Source organism: Athene noctua, chromosome 3 (genome assembly GCF_965140245.1).
Source record: "Athene noctua chromosome 3, bAthNoc1.hap1.1, whole genome shotgun sequence".
NCBI lineage: Eukaryota > Metazoa > Chordata > Aves > Strigiformes > Strigidae > Athene > Athene noctua.
In genome coordinates, this window is record NC_134039.1 from 83,809,164 (window position 1) to 83,829,228 (window position 20,065).

The 20,065-nt window shown below is 45.9% G+C and overlaps 1 protein-coding gene across 1 annotated transcript in view; it reads left to right on the top strand.

Moving 5' to 3' along the window:
* The first annotated feature begins 3,232 nt into the window (after nt 1-3,232).
* The window catches only part of SFMBT2 (Scm like with four mbt domains 2), a 121,056-nt gene continuing 104,223 nt past the window's right edge, over nt 3,233-20,065 (top strand). The window contains exons 1-2 of the mRNA XM_074903524.1: nt 3,233-3,459; nt 17,024-17,198. Of these exons, the coding sequence (XP_074759625.1) occupies nt 17,093-17,198 (106 nt within the window). The 5' untranslated portion in view covers nt 3,233-3,459; nt 17,024-17,092. The remainder of the gene's footprint in view (nt 3,460-17,023; nt 17,199-20,065) is intronic.

Below are 20,065 nucleotides of genomic sequence, written 5' to 3' on the forward strand. Positions count from 1 at the left end.
CTTTTAATCAGTGCTATTTGCATAAAAGAGTTTTTGTTAAAACCAAAGCACCAAAAAAATTTCAGATGTGAAACTTCTATTCCCAGCTTGAAATACACATTTGGGTGTCACGTAGCTGCCAAGAGATGTGGCATTAAACAGACACGGATAGAAGTGAAATTAATAGAGCCAAGCTGCTTTTGATCAGTTGGAGATACGTCCCTGAGAACACCCTGTCACTGAGACTAAAACTGGAGCTCACCTCAGTGTGTTCTCTTCACCAGGGATTAAATCCATTTTATATCTTGGGATACTATGCTGGGACAATTCGGTTTTTCTCAAAGTGCCTTCTTTTCCCAGTGATGCTCTAAAAGGCAGTATTAAAATGAAAACTCTCAGCTATTACTGCAGTTCATGTCCACTAAACCAATTTATATTCTCAGCTATGAGCAAGATCCAAAGTCTTTGCTTGCTAACAGGAGCTGTTACAATCGTTTTCAGATCAAACCTGAAATAAATCTGCACCTCTTCATTCAAATCTGAAAGTCTTATTGTAGCAGCCACTTAGAAAAAATTCCAAAGCGATTTTCTTCCTCAGTCTTGATTTTTTTTTTTTTTTTTTTTTTTTTTTTTTTTAAATCCACCTCTTTGGACACCTTCCACAGAGCTAATTTAGATCACAAACTCTTTGGATAAGAATGATTCTTTCTTCTACATCTCTTTGTACAGGGCCAAATGCACTGTCAGTGCTTCAGAAATAGTCGCCGAATAAAAATAAAAGGAGGTAGGGTGGAGAAAACCAAGGCCAAGGGGAAAGAAGAAGCTCCAGAGAAGTCAGTGGAACCAAAGCTCCTGCGAAGAGCACTTAAGTGTGAATGGAAATAAAGCACAAAGGCATCCGGTGTTAATGGAAAGGAGATGGAGAAACATCTGAAATACTGTGAGAGCCACAGTGGCTCTGTCCCTACGCTGGATGACAGTAGTGTCACCTGTCACCAGCTTTAGATCAAAATCTGCTGCAGCAAGAGGAATCTCAGTGCAACCTAATTTAGAGCAGGTTATAAGGAGCAAAAACACAGACATCGTGTTTGCAGAGCATCTTCCTTTCAAAAGTATGTTGAAAATCTGAAATGTCACCATGCTGAAAATGTCAACCACTTCCACTATCATCTGGAGAAATGGGACTTCAATGCTTTCCTGGCATCTGTTGGGTTTTTGGTCTTATTTTGAAGTTCTGACAGTGTTCCCTTGCTGTTTTAAAAGCCCATCCAACCCAAAGCCTGAAAAATATGAACTGCTTGATTTGTATGTTTTACAGGAGCTCTGTTGGAACAGGAGGGGCTGAACCCATCTCCATGACCTTTTAGAGATGGGCTGTGAGTGGCAAGAAGGTGGATTGTGGTGAAGAAATGCACTGTCTGCAATATTTGCTTTTTTTTCTCCAGTCTTTGGTATCTTTTCCATGAATGCATCCCAGGAAAAAAAAAAAAAAATCACACCTTTCTTCATTTCTGTTACACTCCTCACTTGTCTTCTTGCACAAACTGCCTGTGGTGTGAGAGGCTGGTGGAAAAGAAAGTGTGGGGAGAGTGGAAGCGATAGGGGATGGGGAGGTTCAGTGATGAATCCCCAGTAAGAACCAGTGCAAATGGGGATTGCAGGGGGACAGAGGAGAGCTGCGCCCACTGTGGGAACTCAGTGCCACTGCTCTCCCGCGTCCCCAGGTGTGAGACCAGCCCTCCCTGCACACCCCCCTGCTCCTGCAAGAAGGGATGCTCACAAGCTCACCTGGAGACTTCAAACCTCGGCTCAGAAATGGCCGGAGAAAAGCAAGTGGAGAGAAAGATTGTGTCTGAGCCTGTGGGGTGAGATGAAAATTTGACAGCCCGGCTGTGGGGACGGACACAGCAGCGTCTGGGGTGAATGTCACGGTGGAAAGGACAAAGCCCAGGGCTGGTTGCTGCCTGGCAGCAACGATGCTCCTTCCCTCCTCTCTCCTCCAAACCTGTTGAATATGTGTGCGCTGCGCCAGCCCCCATCCCCGAGGATGCTCCAAAAGCCTCCGCGTACATCCTCAGCCCGATCAGGGCTCCAAAAATCCTCAGGAAGAAGCATTATGCAGCCCCTGGGCAGGGCTTCAAGAGAGGGAGCGAAATCCCTGCAAAATACACCCAGAACCCCGCAGCTGAGCAAACCCGAGTAGGGAAAGCGCCGGAGCCGGCCGGGTACCACCGCTCGGAGCATCCCGAAAAACCCCGGGTGGAGACGGGGCTTTTATCCCCATCCCGCCCCGGGGGGTTTCTCTGGCACCCTCGGGAGCAGGAGCAGTCAGGGGCATGGGCAATGATGTCTGGCCAGAGTTTCCAGCCCTGAATAGGGCCCGATTTTCTCGGGAGGGGGGCAAAAAAAAAAATAAAATAAAAATATATATATAATCAGAAAAATCCCGCAGTGTGGCCGTACGTGCAAACACCCCCACACAAGCACAGCCTCACACACCGGCGTTCAGCGCAATTCTGCCGTGAATCCCCTGCAACCGCTAAATAAAGAAATAACCCCCCCCCAAAAAAAAAAGAAAAAAGAAAAAAAGAAAAAAAAAAACCAAACCCCAACGCGCAAACGGCAGAAAGTTGTGCGTGTGCCTGCGCGCCGGGAGGGGCGGAGGGGTGCGCACCAGTTGATTTTACATCTTGCCTTGTGCCTTCTTCGCCTGTTTTTTTATTTATTTGCTGCACCAGGGAATAAACAGGTAACGCAGGAGCCTGGCGAAGCGGAGGGGACGGGCGGGCTGGAGGGACGCGGAGCATTTTTCCTTTCCCTCCTTTCCCCATCTCCCTCCCTGGAAGTTTCTTCGCGACACGAAATATGGGGAAAAACCGAAATAAAAGGATGCGGAGAGCGGTGGGGAGGGGAAGATCGGAGGCAGAGCTCTCACTTTGCCGGCGGTATAAAAAGCTTTATGGTATTTTATCGCATTTAACGCGCGGGCGGCGAGACCGTGTGTTACCGCTGCGCGCTGCCCCGCTCCGCGGAGCGCGGCGGAACCGCGGCATCAATTTCACGAGTGAATTTTAATCCTCCCTTCGGTTATTTAGATCATTTTCCCGGCGGAGGCACGGCTCGGGGCGCGGAGGCACCGCGGACGCGCAGCGCGGAGCAGCCGGGGCGATGGTGGTTGGGATGTGTATGTGATTTTCTTGATTTTCTTTTTTTTTTTTTTTTTTTTGAAACTGCTGAAAAAGGTCACTGAAGGAGTTGGCTGCTAAATAAAAAAAAAAAAAAAAAAAAAAAGCCCTAAAAAGAGCGGCAGGCATGCGCACTGCGCGGATGCCATATTGGAATGAGTCTGCCGCGAGTGCGGGCAGAGGGACGGGTCGGCTCCGCGCCGCGCAGCGCCGCGCACCGCAGGGGTCTCACCGCTGAGGCGCGGAAAAAAAAAAAAAAAGAAAAAAACACCCCAAAAAAGCCAAACTTACCCAGGTAAGGTACCGCCCTCCTCCAAACCTCCCCCGGCTGGCATTTCCCTTTATTTTAATTATTGGGTTTTGCACCGCTTGGGTGGAGAGAGTCGTTTTTCCCTTTCCAACATATATTCAAAATCTTTTTATTTTATTATTATTTTTTTTTTTTAACCGGTGGAAGCTAGCTGTGGGGTTTTATTATTTTTTTTTTCCCCCCCTTCCAAAGGGGGACGAACCGCGGTGGAGTTGTTGGGAAGTGTTGGCGTGCGGGTGGCGGGGCGGCTCGGGCAGGTCCCCCGGCGGGAGCCGGTACCTGCGCTCGGGTCCGGGGGTGCCGCTCCCCCCACGCTGCCCCCCGTGGGCAGGGCACGCCGGACTTGTCACGGGCAGGGTTTGCAGTGCCTGTGCAATTCATCTCAGGCGTGCAGGGGTTTTCTTTTTGCCTCAGCGTATCGTATTTTAGATGCTCTCATTTCTTCCCCCCCCCCCCCCCCGCTTTTTTTTTTTTTTTTTTTAATTTTTTAATTAAGTAATATCTATCATTTTGGTGCTTTCCTGATGAATGTTTGTGCGACCTCCTTTCAAATTCACTAGGGTGATGCACGTCTCGGTAAGAGTTATTTTGAGTGTGCGGGTGGGTTTCTTCTGAATCTCAGGGGAGAGGGGAAAAAAAAAAAAAAAATCTGCTGCAAAAGGCGGAGGGGAAGAAAAGAAAAGAAAGCAATCGGCTGTGCCAAAATGTGCAGCCCTGATCTATACATATTTTCCCGTAACGCTCCCGAACTGCGGTAAATGAATATTTATAAAGCTTGTCAGTTCAACATGGCGGGTTAAGGTGTCTTTTAAAAACTGAAAATAAACATTTTGGGAGGAAGAAAAGAGGAAAGACCAGGTGTCACACGTTTGGTTGAACTCTCTTTTGTTGCTCCGAGAGGTGCGCTGGTGAATTAAATGCGGAGGGAAGGGGATGGGATCCGTCCAAAGGGGTCGTCCCCCCCCCCCCCCCCCCCCTCCCTGCAGGACTCACTGGTGGGAAAAGTACAGGGCGTTTGTGAGTGCTGGGGTGAAACCAGGAGAAAAGGACATGCAGACTTCGCAGCTCGGCCGATTTGCCTTTGAATGCCAAAATTACAGACGTGCCATGAGACAAAAAAAAAAAAAAATGCCGAGAGACACAGCGATGATTTATTTTGCATTACCAGTAGACATGTCGTGGGATGAGATGTCCTGTTGGAACTGTCAAGCCTTCCCTGCTCGCCTCGGCGCAGTCAACTGGGGATGCGTGGTGGTTTGTTGTTTGCTTTTTTGTTTTGTTTTGTTGTTGTTTTTTCTTTTCTGTTGTTTAGCAAAAACGCTCTGAAATTGCTACGCACGGAGGTTGGGGGCTGCCAAACAAGTGGCTTTACCCGTGCGTGCTGCAAGGAGCGTCGCTTTTTTGCAGAGAGACCCTAAAAAAAGCCCATGATGAGGAGGAGAACTGCAGCTTTTGCAAAGCAAGCGAATGAGAGTTTGCTGGGAGTTTTCAGGGAGTTGTTTGTGCCCTTCCCAGCTGTCTTTTGCAAATGTATTTTCCAGGGGAGTGGAGGAGTGAGAAGCTGCTTCAGACTCGGGAGAAACTTCCTTTTTTCCTGGGCAGGGAGCGCTTCGTTGCTGCTGCTCTGGGATTGTTTCGCTGTGGTTGTGAGATGTTAACTTTGGAGCATCTGTGTTGTGTAGCCGTGGGAGGCGGTAAGATGCTCCAGCGTCGCAGGCTGTCGGTGCCCGAGTGGGGATGGAGGAGCCAGGGAGGATCCTGGGCGGGGAGGGGAGAGAGTTGATCTCCCTGCCCATTGCTCTGTGTCTCTTGGAGATGCTCTCCAGAAACCCACCATGCATTTAATTAAGCAGAAGCAGTTTGAGATGATGTTTGCCCACACTGTCATGCAGGTTGAGGTTTCCCCTTCCAAAAGGGCTCTGCTCTATCTTCCCACCCCATTTCTCCCCACCTTTCTCCAGCCCCTGCCAGGACCAAGCTTTGCTGCTCAGGGAGCCAGCAAACTCACACCGCAGGATGTGGCGGTGGGGAGGGCGGCAGAGGAGAAGACTGGAGGGGGAAAGGATTGTGATCTCTTGTCAAAGTAGCAGAAAACAGGGTTAATTATAAGCAGAGCAGCTTGGAAGGCAGCTGTGAAACAGTGGTGGGACTTGGGTGACAAAACCCAAGAGCTGCAGTGGAGTAGTATCAGCCTGTGGGGTTTTCTGTGGGGTGGGAGGGGATGGAGCCATTGCAGAATGGAAGCAGTCCCTTCGCGGGGCATCTCTGTACCCCCAGGTTTGCCACCCCTTGGACAAGACAGCTTTTAAAAATCAGTCTGTGCCCCTGCTGCGCTTGGGGAAGAAAATGTTGTAGCGGAGGGACCTGCTGTGTGAGCAGAGAAGCAGCTTCGCCTGGTTGCGTGCTGTGGATGTGGGGATGGAGGGGGTGCAAAGTACCTGGGGTCTCACCCCTCTTCCTTGTCAGCGCTTTTTTTTTTTTTTTTCCCTCTTTGCCTTGGAGGGATCTGCTTAAAAATGGAAAAAGCAGCCTAAAGCGGTTCTTTACTGCGAGTTCTGATGGAAACACCTTGCTTTGCATCAGCGTTGCCTGTTCCAGGCTCTGCAGCCAACACCTCACCCAAGATGGGGTGACCCCCCCCTCCCACCCCCTGCACTTGTCTCTTTGCCAGCCAGGGGACACGCATATCAGCCAAAGGGGCTGTATTTATGGGACTGCTTTGCTCCCCCCATCTTTGCTCCTCTTTCCCTCAAAGAGAGGAGGTCCTGTTGCTGCCCGAAGCCCATGCATGCCCCTCCTGCAGTGCCAGCGAGGTTGCATTAGGGTTAGCTCTGGTTGCACCAGGCAAACCTCCTCTGAGGACTTTTTTTCGTGCAGTGGCAGGGATTTAGTGCAATTTGCTTTTCCTCCTAAGAAGCCTTTAGGTACAAACAAATTTGATTTCCTTTAGGGGGTCAAAGGAGGAGCAGTCAAGGCAGGGTTTCTCTCCGGGATTGGGACTATTGCCTGAGTGAGCAGGGATGCCAATGGCTTTTTTCTCCTCCTTTTTTTTTTTTTTTCTTCTCCAACAGATTATTTATGGAAGGGAAGAAAATATTCTCACAAGTCTAATAACTTTAGTGCTTATAAAGGATTAGGTCCTAATAACTCCTGTGATAAGATGGAGGCTTGGTGTAATCTGTTACTAAGTGAAAATCTAAAAGCCATTTAAATAGATACGGCAAAGAGCTGCCAAGAGACTAGTACATCGTAAACAACGAGGAAATACCTTTTTAATGATTTAAGGGGGTGCGCGGGGTAGTGGGACAGTAGATGCATTATAAGCAAGACAGTATAATTTCATTTATATATTGAGAAAACATTCACAAATATTCAACAGATGTTGTAAGGATGTTGCAGAGGTGGAGAGTGTTTCGCACAGATGTAAGAACATCTGTAGGAGACAGTGTATAGTTATGTAGCTGTGATTATGAGTGATAAATGACTGGCTGGACAGAGAGTTGATGTTTTAATGAAGCATTTATTAAAACTTTATGGTAGTGTTACTAGAAATAGAATAAACACCACAGCACCAACAAGTCTTTAGACTGGGGATGCTTTTCCTACACCCTTGGCTTGTGCTGTGCTGAGCATGCTGCTGGCCCGTGAAATATGTATCTGTATTTTGTGTCACTGTTGCTGGCCTGATATGAGAGCATCAGCAAGGGGGTGTGAAATTACCTTGCTGAGGGACGGGACGTGGTAGAGAAGATGCTGTCTTGTTTCTTCAAGGACTTTTTGCTGGCTAAACTCATGTTAATGTGAAGTAAGGGGATGTGTGGAGAGCAGCCGAGGGCATTTCCAAGGGTGGTGGTAGTTGAAGGAGGTGGCTGGTCCCTGACTGTGTCCAAGTGATGATGTAAAGGAGTTGTGGAAAGCTCCAAAACCTGGGACAAATAGACAAAACTTGGAAGCAGAGGAGCCAGAGGCTTGTTTCTGAAGGTGCACAGAGAAAATTAATGTGGTGACTGCAGGGCCCATGTTTTAGATGACCTGAAGGCGATGAAGGTGTCAGGAGTATTTTATTACTGTGAATATTGTCACATACAGAGTCTATCGGCTGGTGCAACAGGGTCCTCGGTGCTGAAAATGAAATGCTGTCATTAATAGTGATGCTATTTGCAAATACTGAGTTTGTTCTATCGTTGTAATATGCAGGTCCCCAGGAGCGTGAAATTTTTAGGATTAGAGCAGCCAGTGGTACCTTGTCAATATTTAAAACTCATTGTTTGAAACTGTTGATCTTTGAATGACAGTCGTCTCTGATGAAAACAATCAAATCCATCCTGTGGGTATTTTACCAGAAGATTTCTCTTTAGTTTATTTTCCGTGCCTCAGGTATCACTCCGACGGTGATTAAAAATGTTTGGGCTGCAAAAGAGGGGAGTGCAGAAGTATGAGAAAGACTCTTGTCACTGACATTTAAAAAAACTCCTGAAAAAGTTTATTTTGAGATTGGCCTTTTTGCAAGGCCTAAACAAAGCGTTCTTGAGAGGGCTGGTTTGGAAAATGTGTTCACAGTTTCTCCATTTTTAAGAATCAGAAGCGTTTGCTCTAAAATTAAATAGTAATAAAAAGAAAGAAAGAAACCCTAAGCAGTTCTTGACAGCTGACCGAGAGAGTAGGTGTGAGGCTTAAAAAAAGGTGTGTGCAGTATCCTTGCTATTTTTAGTCATGATTCTTGCTTTCATGATGAATACTCTTGACATCACTGGGTGGTTTGTGCAAGGGAGTCCTGCTTTCCTGGGCAAAGTTCTGAGACCCAGTTTGAATATAAGCTGTTGGAAAGTTTTGTATTTATTTGCTTGGAAAGGAAGATGAATTCCCTCCACTAAAATCCAGGGGGTGATGCTGTCCTTGCCCCTGCAGTGTAGGAGATCAGACAAGATGACCATGGGCTGAGGGTCCTTAAAGTCTAAGGAGCTGTAAGTCTGTTGTGGAGACTTTTGGGTAGAAAGAATTAGCTTTCCTGGATGCATTAAAAATACTTCTTTAAAGAAACGTCAAGAAAAAGTAATATTAAACTGTTTCTTGGAAGGTGTTTTGAGCAAGGTGTAGGTGTACGACCAGACTCCATGATGCACCGTTGTATGGGTGATGGTGGGGGCATTAAACCTGGATGTCTTGGAGCAGCTCCCGTGTTCACCATGGCATGTCTTAGAGGCCATTTGTGGAACGAAAGGGAATACAATTTGTCTTTTCTTGGAGAAACAGTGTGGAATTAGCACCATAAATGTGACTTGCAGGACTTTGAGTTAAATTGTCTTGTGGACTGTGGTTCTGGATAGACCTTGGCAAGGGTCTGCTGGCTGCCCTCACATTCCCTTGGTGAAGGGGAGGGTCCTCCTCTTCCTGCTGTTGTACCAGGCGGTGGCTGCAAGGCTGGATCTTATTTTTTTGGCAGATCCTGCCAGTCAGTGAAGCTGTTTCTAGATGTAAAGTGCTGAGAGGGATGTAAAGGCGCTTGTAGGACTAGGCCCAAATGCTGATCAGCTGTGCTGTTTAAATGAACCAAACAGTGCCAAAACCGAAAATGTCATTTTTCCTAAAAAGTGTTGGAATCAGATGGCAGATGTTTCCTGGATTCTGGTTTGCGTCTCGGGGTTGGGTTGTTTTGTTGTTTTTTTTTTTTTTTTTTAAACAACTCTGCTGCAAAGCGCTGCAATGTAGAAGGCAGAACTGATGGCCCCAGGCGATGGGAGTTCTGGCTGATGAGGGACTGCTGAATTGGGCCCTAAATTAAGTCCATGAAAACAGTGTTTTGTGTTTCCCACTGGGTGACTTCTATCTCTTGGCTGATCATTCAGGGGTTCTGATTGATTTTTTTTTAAAATGTTTTTTTATTTTGTCCATGTGGCTGATATTTTGAGATGACAAACGTCAGATGAGATGTTTCAGGATGGTAAGCAGTTGTGTGTGTTCAAGTGACCCATCCGAAACGCTTCCTCTTTTCAGCTCCCTTTCAAACACAGAGGTGGGAGAAGACAAGGCATTGCAGATGTTTGATGCTGCCATTGTGTTTCTTCCCTGCAATTCTTTTACCTGTTGTAAAGGGCATTAGGGGTACTAATTCGGTGTTCTTCATGGCCCTGATTCAGCTGAGAGCTTTAGAAGGTGCCTAATTTTAAATATGCCACATTTCCAAAGTAGTTGGTGTATGTTGGGTCCTTAGCATGGATAGAAGTGCTTTACCAAAGCGGGGATAGATCGTGGAAATGGCCTGTTGAATCACAGAGAAGGTGATGGCTACCTAGTAGGTAGAAGAACAGCTGGAAATGAGAAATATTAGTACATGGTGACCTCCCTCTCCCTGGCCTGGCACCTTACAATGACATTTCTATCTATGGAAAGAGGATGTAAGAGATCAGCGCTGTGGCAGGAGGGGATTTGACAGCTGCATGGAACGAACATCGCTAATGCAAACGCAGGGCAGAGGGGAGGCAGCTGCTCGCCTTGCCCAGCTCTTCGTGGCAGCACTGTGGGGTGGTTTGGGGCAGGATCCTGCTGTTGGCAGACGAATCGGGGAGATTCCCCCAGCCAGCTGACGTGGGCTCCGAGGACAGTATCGTGCCATACACGTGTGCTTTGTGGGATGCTGAAGGCAGGGACATCCAGGGGCGATGGCAGGGGTACGGGTGTGGCAGCAATGCCTTATAGCCCTTGGTTCTGAAACATCCAGCTCACTCGGGAGAAGGGAAATTTGATGGAAAAGTGCTTTAAATTTTAGAGGTTTGATCTAGTCCTCAGTGAAGTTTGTGGCAGGATTTTGCTTTGAGTCCAGCTCTAGGTCCTTAGGTTGTATTAACACATAGGACAGCTAAGTGGGATGTGTACCTAAGGCTGTGTGCCTGCCTGTTATCTGTTTCTCTTTGTTTTTGCCTAATACTGCAGGGATTTTTGCTGTAAACAAGTTAGTTTCTCTAATTAGGTTTATTTTACTTTCTGTTATCTTATCTTACCGCTGTTTATCTGTGTGTGTATCCGAGACTCCGGGGTGTGCCAGGTAGGGAGGATGAGAAAATTGCTTTGTGAAACAGGTTTGTCTCTGTTGGCATAAAATGTATAAGGTATTTGGTGCAAGAAGAGAGGAGAGCAAGGACCTGCTGAGATACAAAGGGCTGTCACCACCTCACATTATCCCTTCTTCACCATGTGTCTTCAGAGAACTTTGGGGTGGACAATGCAGACTGTCCCTACTCTCACGGTTCCTCTAGTTTCCAGTTTTTGCATATGTTCCCCCCAGGCTTAGTAATTTATTTTCTGTGCTGCTGCACAAATGATCCTGATGCTTGGCTTTATTGAGTGGCTGGAGCAGGAGGGCTGGAAGGGACCTTCATGGCTTGTAAAGACCATCTCTTACCCCTAGGGCAGGATTAACTGTACCAAGATCTGTTTCTGGACAGATCAGCATCCCAACCCCTCCAAAAAGCAAGGCTCTGTGTCCTTCCCACAGTATCCCACTTCTTCACCAGATTCATTATTAGCAATTTCTTCTCATGTCCAGAACAAATGTCCCCTCCTGCAGTTTAAACCCAAGCCTTCCTCTTTGATCCACCGAGAACATGGAAAACAGATTATACTTCTTCCACGTTCTGAAATTTTGTATATATTTGAATATTGTGAACTGTTCCTAGTTTTCCAGATTAGATGGGATTAGTTTCTTCCACCCCAGAGTACATCTGAACCAGTACAGTGCTGTTCAAATGCCGTTCAAAAGCAGTAGTTTGCCCCTAATAAAATCCTGTGGGGTGTTCAATATGAAAGAGAGATTGTCACTTGATATAAAGTGAAAACATTTGGTGAGGGAAGCTCTCAAATAAATAATTTAAAAAAGGACAGGAATTTGGAAGAAGTGATCCTTAAAAGGTTTCCAACTGGTACTTTGTCTGAGAAAAGAGACAGGCTCTTTCTCTAGGAGGTGAAAGCTGTTCCTTGATGTGTTCAATAGCCTTTCCAAATGAGCCTCCATTTGCATTGTGCAGATGCTCAGGGGGTGTAAATATTGTGGCAGGCTGCCACTAGCAATCCTGCCTGAAGTACAGTTTTATTTAGGGACCTCTGCCTAGAGAGGCAGACTTTCTTCTCAGTGACAGTGCTAGTCCCGTGCATTCTCATGTTAAATGCAATGGGATGGTTTGCAGCATTGCCCATGAACTAGCTTTTTGGGGAGCTGGAGACTGCGTTTATTGCCTTAACACTGCCTGCATGCTCTTGGAGGTGGTCTCTGAGCATCGAAAAAGGTCACCTGCATTGCTTAAAGCAAGGAATTGAGATCCAGACTTCTAGACTCTTTGACTTGAGCTGTAAAACTCAGAGGTTGTGTGCGTTGTGTTTTGCAGTGTGACTACTGGGAAGAGCGATCTCAGTGTTTACTGCATCTGAGATCCACTGGGACATGGGTATCTCCAGGCTAGCAGGCCGTGGAGGCAACCAGAAGGGCCGCAGGAGAAGTGTGGGGTCAGAGTCCCAAAGGGGAAAGGAGATGCTGTGGAGAAGAGTGCTTGAGGGTGGGCAGGGTGTCAACTTGGTATTTTTAGCCCCAACTCTTGGGTGATGTCCGGTCACATATTGTGTTCTGTGGTTGAGAAGATGCCTTGGTAGGTCACCTGAGGAGGGAGAGCATGACTCAGGATCGCTCTTGTGGCAGCCAACTCGCATCCTAGATCTAGTCCCACAGGGCTGAGTCCCCCTTCACTCTGCTCCGTGTACAGGACCAGTACCATATGGCATCTGAGCATCTCACTTCTTCAGTTTGTTTGCTGGCAAATTTGGATGTCTAAAATCGTAGCAGGTGCTGTGCAAATGCAGGCACCCCCCCCAAGGATTACTCACCGAATTTTGGGTGTCTGACTCGGACCACACAAACTATTCTTTGGAGCTGCTTTCTCTCAGTTAGTTGCAAATGGTTGACCAGCTGCGGCAAATCCTGCCTGAGGTGGGTAGGACTGGGGGGGGCATAGTTTCTTGTAGTGCTGTTTTGTGGGAATTTGCTGTGCTGGAAAACTCAAAGGTGAAGTCAACAATGAAGTCAGGACTTGGTCCAGTGTCACCTGTGTCCTACCTAGACTTTTGCTTCATCTGCTCAGGCCTAGGTGCTCCAATTTTACCTGATACCAAGCCATTTGACCAGGTGGGGGACATTAGCAGGGACTTAAAAAAATGATGTGTTCTGGAAGCAGCAGAGAAGAGGAGATAACTGGAGTGACTGTCTCAGCTCTGGGGTTGGGTTGAGGCAGGGCAGGTCTCAGCACAGCCCTGTCAAAATGGTTTCCTTGGTTGCTTTGCAGTGGCTTTGTCACTCATGGTCCTGCAAAAGGCTTGAAGATTGTAAAGGCTACGTGAAATTGCACATGGTAGCACCTGTCTTTGAGAGGACTGGGTGAAATCAGAAGATATGTTCACTGGGAAAGTCTTCTGGGGCCACACCATGTTCAGCTTCCCTGCAACTTGGCTGAAAAAAGAAACATGGATTCCTCATATCCCAACATACCTGGGGTCAAGCTCTGGAAATGCAGTGAGTCCACGGACCCACCCTCCCACTGGCCACATCCCTTTGCCAAGGACATGGGGTCATGCTGGTGGCCCTTACTGCAGCCCTGCTGAAGTCATCAGGTGGCTCCTGACTGAGAGGTGGGACCGTCTCAGGTCAATGAATGTTGCTCTGTTTTGGAGGCAGGGGTCAGGTCACTGGGGAAGCAATGGGATTTCTACTTCTCCACCATTCAGGACTCAGTGGTATATTGGCACAAGGGATGCATTGTCCAGGTAGAAAGTTTCAAGGATGTAGGATCTTTTTACATCCTCTATTCCAGTAGCCTGCCTTTTTTTTTTTTTTTTTTTTTTTTTTTATGTCAATCCTAAATAACCAAGAGTATGTTGGAGGGAGAAAGTAGGTTTTTCAGAAGTAACTGTAAGGGAGAGCCCAAGAGTGCAGGATTTGTGTGTGGGTAGGGGGCCTCTCCCTGTAGGGGCTTACACCAAGGGAAGGAAAACCAGGGTGGAGTCAACAGGAGATGAGAAACAGTCCAGCACTTATACAAAGAGCCAATATTGATACAGATGACAAGGCAGCGTGCTTGAGATAATGGTGTGGCTGAGACTGACAGCCGTGGGAAGGAGGAAATAAGAGATTCTTTTTTATATTGGCTGGCTCTTTCTGCCTGTGAATTAAGAGTCTGGATCTGAATTAAATACCAGGGGAATGGGAGCTGTGTGGGGGAAGAATCGGATCGGTTTGAACCACCACCATGCAGAAACAATGAACAAGGGATCTCAAACCCGGGAATTTCACCCCTCCCTGCTCTTTCAAATGCATTTAATAATATTCTCCTTTGTGTTCCTGCCTAGTGTAGTGTCACCTTGAGCGTCTTTTGCTGTTGTTTCCCATCCCCTGGTTTACAGGCTGGCAGTGTGGCTTGTGGTCCTTAATTCGGTTTCCAGTGGACACGGGTTTCTTCAGACTGACAGAGAAATCAGAGCACAGCCGTGTGTGCTGCTTGCTTAATGTTGGTGATTGCAGGCCAGTCAGCATGCTACTGTTAACAGTATGGCTGGGGACTGTGTTTGAGGTGTTAATTAGCAGCAATTAATAAGAAGTGAAAAATTAATACCCTATGTCAGCTTTCTTTGCTAGTTAGTTATATCAACACCAAGGCTCAGAGCTATCTTGAAGCTTATGTTTGCATAAGAGTTTGGTCTTGTTGACACATAGTATTGGGAAAATACTTAAATGCTTTCCTACCATAAACGGTAAACTAGTTAATTCTCAGAATAAGAAGATAAGCTACAGCCTTTGACAGATTCAGTTTTCTTGGGATGGGGATGCTCTCGACATGACGTTTCAAAAACAGTAAGTTGTGGGTAGCTTAAGCAAAAAATACATTAAAATAGAGTTAAACAAAAATGTCGATGACATTGCTGGATATGGCTAAGAGATTCTGCACTGGCTCCTCTTAATCAAAGTGGGGTCAAGCCCAGCCCTAGATGTGGCCACCAAGGATGGATTCCAGCCGTGTTGCAGGCACCATCCAGGTTCCCATCCATTTTCCATTTCTGATGGGAAGTTCCTTGACCCAGGGGAATGGGCCTTTCTCATGGATCTGGTGGCAGATTTGGGGCTTGACCGTGTAAGAAACAGAAAATACTGTCATTGTCTGATTGGACACTTTTATCAGCTCGTAACTTTGTCTTATCAGCATCATGGGAGCGTCACAAGATTTAACTACACCACCAAGAGGCTTATCTTTCTTCTTGGTATTTATATCATTACCCTTGAGTTCTGTTTAAGATGATTGATTTTTGTGTGTGTGTGTGTGTTTAAATTGATTTCTCTGTTTCTTTCTGTCCTTTGAATTTATTTTTTTTAATAGACCCAGATTACATGGTCTGGTCCTAGGCAAAAATGAAAACAGGTGAATCCACCCAGGGTTTAGCTTCATCTGACACCTACCCTCCTCTCACATTTAACAATCTTGATGTAAAATCCTGATACTTAACCAATTTATTATTAATGATATTTACGGAAGTATTCTCTACCAAAGGAGAAGTGTTTTTTGACTTGCAGTAGACTGATTGCTTCTAGTTTCATAGTTAATTGAAACTTAATATACACCAGGGATGAGTGATACATATATTCTGAGGTTAGCTGCACTCAAAATACTCATAGTATATAATACACATTAGCAAGTCTCATGTCAACAAAGAATAAAGATGAAGTGCTGTAGTGGCCATCACAGTGGGGAAGTGATCATTATTATTTGTGGAGCGCCTGAAGTATACTAAGCACTTTGCAAAGAGACCAACAAGCATATTGCTCTGAATTGGTTTACGGTCTCCTTTTTTTAAGAAATAATTTTTTTTGTTTCATTAGCAGGGTCCTTTGGGGTGGGGAACACAAATAGCTGATGGTGATCTAAGTTTGACCAAACCAGCTTCAGTTGGGTGTTGTATCACCTGCTTTGTGAAGCACCCGCAGTTTTAGCATGGTTTAACTGCAGTCACCACGATGCTTTTGTGATTGCTCCAGCAGACACATGGCTTGGTTAATGGATATCCCACTTAAACCTGACATGCTCCTCATCTTTTTCAGTTCCTCCCTCCTATAACTGCTCACACATGTCCATTTCTTCCTCACAGTTTTCATTGGAACAGCCTTAAAAACTGGGAATGAAAAATCTATGACAGAACACTCTCCCTCTTTCTGTTTTATAACCACCATATCTGGTCTTCCTGAATATGCCTCCTGAGTAGTAAAAGTTGAAAAAATCCCATAATATTTTTACAATCTTATTACCTCCTGCTTTGCTTGGCCTCTGGCAGTAAACTTCTTTTCCTACTTATAGTCACGATTCTTGCAGAGCATTTGGCGCCGATGCTGCCAGCATAGTCCTCTCTGTCATGCAGGTCTTGGAGGCATCCACTAATAAGCAGGACCAGTCCTCCACATCGTATATTCTGGACACACACTTTCCCTACTATCTGTCTTTGCTTTAGCATATCTTGTGTGAATAGCTGGTTCCCTCTGTGCCCATAACCCAAGCTCTTGGTTTCTCTTTTTCAGTCCTCCTTTGACACCTCATAATTCATCACCATCTCAGGGAGTTTTACTGAAACGCTCACTCTGGAGTTGTTCTTAATCTACTCCTAAAGGTGTATCTCTGGGCATTGCTTGCCTGGTGGCTTACTGTAGCTAGAAATACAGTTCTTATTTAGTCTGGTGTCTGATTCAAGATCTAGTCAGTCTGTATTCCTTTTCTCATATCATTTTTCATCTCTGCTTGTTTTTATTCTACTTTGTATTTACTGTGGTCATTCCTTCTAGAATAATCTCCTCTGCCAACAGAGTGCAATCTATACCTGAGTATTTGCTACCCTCTATGGTACTAACTGGTGCAGTTACCTCAGGTCAGTCTTCATTTGAAAAACAGCTTGCAGCCAGCGCTACTTCATTAGGGTTTCTGGATTTTGCATGCTGAACTTTATTTTCTAGAGTTTTTCTAGACTCTCCCCAGCATTCTCCCTTCAGTGCTTCCTGTTTATGTTATCAGAAATATCCCCCTTTGGGAGTTTGAATATTTATGGAGTGAGATACAGTGTTATCCATCAAAAAGTTGGATGCCCAGAGCTGGACTTGTTGGAGTATGGTTGAGTTGGCCTTTCTCGGGTGCCTTGTTGGCATGGGTTATGCCACTTTATGGACTAGTCCTTCCCTCTCTGTTGGTGATACAGGGAGCTGGACTTCGAGATGTGAATCCTTTGTGTTGAATACTGTGGATGTAGTTTATTACCTCACTAGTTTTTATGTTGTTATTGCTGCTTCGGTATTATTGCCACTAAGGGGAGATGTCTTTTGTTGCAGCTCCTCATCCAACTCTAGCTTCACCTTGGAGGAGGGAGCAGGATCAAAGAGTTACAATCAACATGGGATAACTTGAAAACCATTCGGAAAGGCTGAGGGAATGAGTTGGTGTAGGTGGAACAAATCACTCATTGTTTTTTTCATTTCTTCTAGAGGTTTTTGTCCTCTAGGTACTCCCTGCTGCAGGATGAATTAGGAAGGCAAGGCCTCTTCCTCTGAACCATGGAGACAAGGGCATCTTTCATCACCACCATGCAAGAGACCCAACATCTCTCCTCAGAGAAGGGTCAGAGCCTGGCCAACGGCAGCATGGAGCAGTTTGATTCAGGTGAGCTCTCCTTCACCCCCGTGGGTTGTCTTCACTGGTACAGCCCTCCAGCTGGTCATGGGTAGGGGTGGGGAGAGCCATGTCATCAGGGGAGCATTGGGAATGGTTGTACAGCTTGAAGGCCTTTTTTGGGTCTTATGGGTTAGACTGTGTCCCATGGGTGATGGGTTAAAAAATTTGAGCTTTTCTTTTTCTGGATCTCTTCTACAGTTTGTAGCAGCTATTCAAAATTTAAACAAAAAAAAAATGGAAAACCTTTCCCAGGACATCATATCATGTTCTTCCTGTTTCCCCACCCTTTTTTTACTTTGTTGGAGTTTTGTGGTTAAAGGGAGGAAATGGCCATTCAGAAATTACAGTATTTCTCCCTTGTTTTGACCTTTCACTCTCACTTCCTCCAGAATTTTTTTGAGTGCTTCAGGTGAGAGGGTTTCACAAACATTAGACCGGGCAGCATGTAGTCCTTACTAATCCATACTAATTTGTATGACTGGATGCTCTGGGATGGGCACTTAAAGGTGAGGATTCACTGTGCTAAATTCGGGCATCATCGTGGTAGATACAGAAAAATAAGTGCTAGCTTCTGGTGATTTCTTCTGGAATTAGGTGCTTTAACTTCCCATATCTAGTGTTAACAGAAGGAGACTGTATCTTATGGTGAAGTTGCACATTATTGCTAGACCCAATCTACTTTCTTTCTGATGCCAAATTGGGAGACCCCTCTTTATATCAACTCTTCTCTTGCACCACCTCAGCTGCCCATCACGCCCTGAACTGACTCACTAACACAGCAGAAAGGTAATTAAAAAGCCAATAGTTTTCTGCCAGCTTTGTGAGTTGAACTGGCTGGAGGAAGAGGGAGGGCCAGAGCACATGTTGGTGGGAATGGGACCTCTCCCAGTGGCACGGAATTATTAATTTGGCTCAGCTATCACTTGTAACTTCGTCCTTGCTCTGTGTTTGCATGGGAAAGCTCAACTGATGAGCTTGTGGGGAACAACACTGAGCTATCGGTCAGTTAATCTATACACATTTTGCATTGTGGTACTTGTGTTGGTGCTCATATGCTTGAATGCTTTTCCAGAATTTGCTAGCATTTCTGTAAGAGCTATTATTGATAAAAGGATCCTAAGATGCAAACGGCAGATGAGTCTGTGCTTGCAGATGGGCCTCCTGAAGGGATGTGTTGAGTCTACTTCCATGGACATAGGTGCCCTCTCCAGTGGTGAATCACGGATTCAACGCTCCTCAACTGCAATGGTAGCAGTGTTGGGGGAACTGCTTTAAAACTCTGCATGCTTTGCCTTCGGTGTCTTTTGCATCTTTTCTCTCCAGTGGTGCTGTTTGTTTTGTTGGTCAGCGCTGTGCTGAAGTTCTTTGCAAATCTGTGTCTTTCTGCTTTTCATGTTTTTCCCTCAGCACCTCAGAAATTTGGCCACACCAGCCTTTAGTTTCTTGACTTCTAGTAGTGACTCGGTGATTTTCCTATTTCCATGGACACCATTGGAAAGCTGTGATGGGTCTTTGAATCTTTGCCACGTTGTGCTAATGAGTTGAGGGTGGGGAGAAGACTCACAGCAATGTGAGACCACGCCAGTTAAACTGTGAGCTGTGGTCCTTGAGGTGACTTTTTTAGGGTGAGGTGTGTTGCACAAGCCCTCATGCAATGCAACCATCTTCTGCAACTTTTACCATGTAAATAATAAAGAAGAGTGGGACATTTGGCCTGCAGGTTGACACTGACCACCTGGGCAGCTTATAGCAAGCAACTGCATTATGCTTATGCAACTGAAATGGAAATGTGGGTGGGCTTTCAAGAGGTCAGCAGCAGTAGGGAAAAATGAGAGAGCTGTCCTATAAAAAATGCAAACTGACTGTGTTGCACTGAAAACATGTTTGAAATGTGGGGCAGTCCAATTGGTCTTGCCGTGATGGTTGTAGATTTAACGGGGCTCTTAAGTTCTGCATGTTAGGTGGGATACAGAGAATTGGAAACTTTCCTGTGCGGTGGGATTGTTAGCCCAGCCATAGTTTTTTGTTCATGTTTTTTTTTGTTTTTTTTTTTTTTTCCCATGGCGTATGCAGTGGTTCTGACTCTATCAGGTGGCTTCAAAGGGAAATTGGACATGCTTAAGGAAGAAAGATGCAGTGTACTAACTGCTTAGAAACCGTGTTTGTCTCACGGAAATCCCTGAACCAGAAAGAGTTGAATAATAGGAACTTACCTGTTGGGGGATCATAGATGGTTACCCTCATCTAACGGATGTCTCTAGGTGTCCAGAAGGAGGCAACTCATACAAGAAAGGTGCACTGTCTCTGTGTGAAATGGAGGATGTGTAGGTATGGAGGGGTTGTGATGAGAAACATGGATTCAGCCCATCTAAAGAAAGCTGGACACTCTTGTGTTGCCTTAGGTAAGAACATATTACCCGGGGTTCTCCCATAGACATGAAAGAGAAAGACCCTTCCTTCTGTAGTGTGACTCATAGAGGTGACTACTGAGGGTTCTCTAGAGTTAAGCATCTGAATCTGGAGCTGAGGTGCCTTAAAACACCTTACAAAACCTAGTCATCTGATGCTGTCTGTATCACCAGTGAAGAGAAAGATACAGCTCCAGAAAGCAAGTCATCCCATTTTAACACAGGTGCCAGGTTGCCTCTGGGTTGAGTTGCCATCTGGAGCTGGCTCTTTCTCCCCACTGAGGATGAGGGGAGCTAACCCTGACTGGAGCAGAGGGGATCATCTCAATCCTTGTTGCTCACGAGAGGCAGACCCCTCTTTTGAGGTGGGATTCATGTCCTCCAATTCAGACATTTCCAGAGTGGACACCTGCAGCCTGATCTAGTCACCATTTATATCCATGGAAG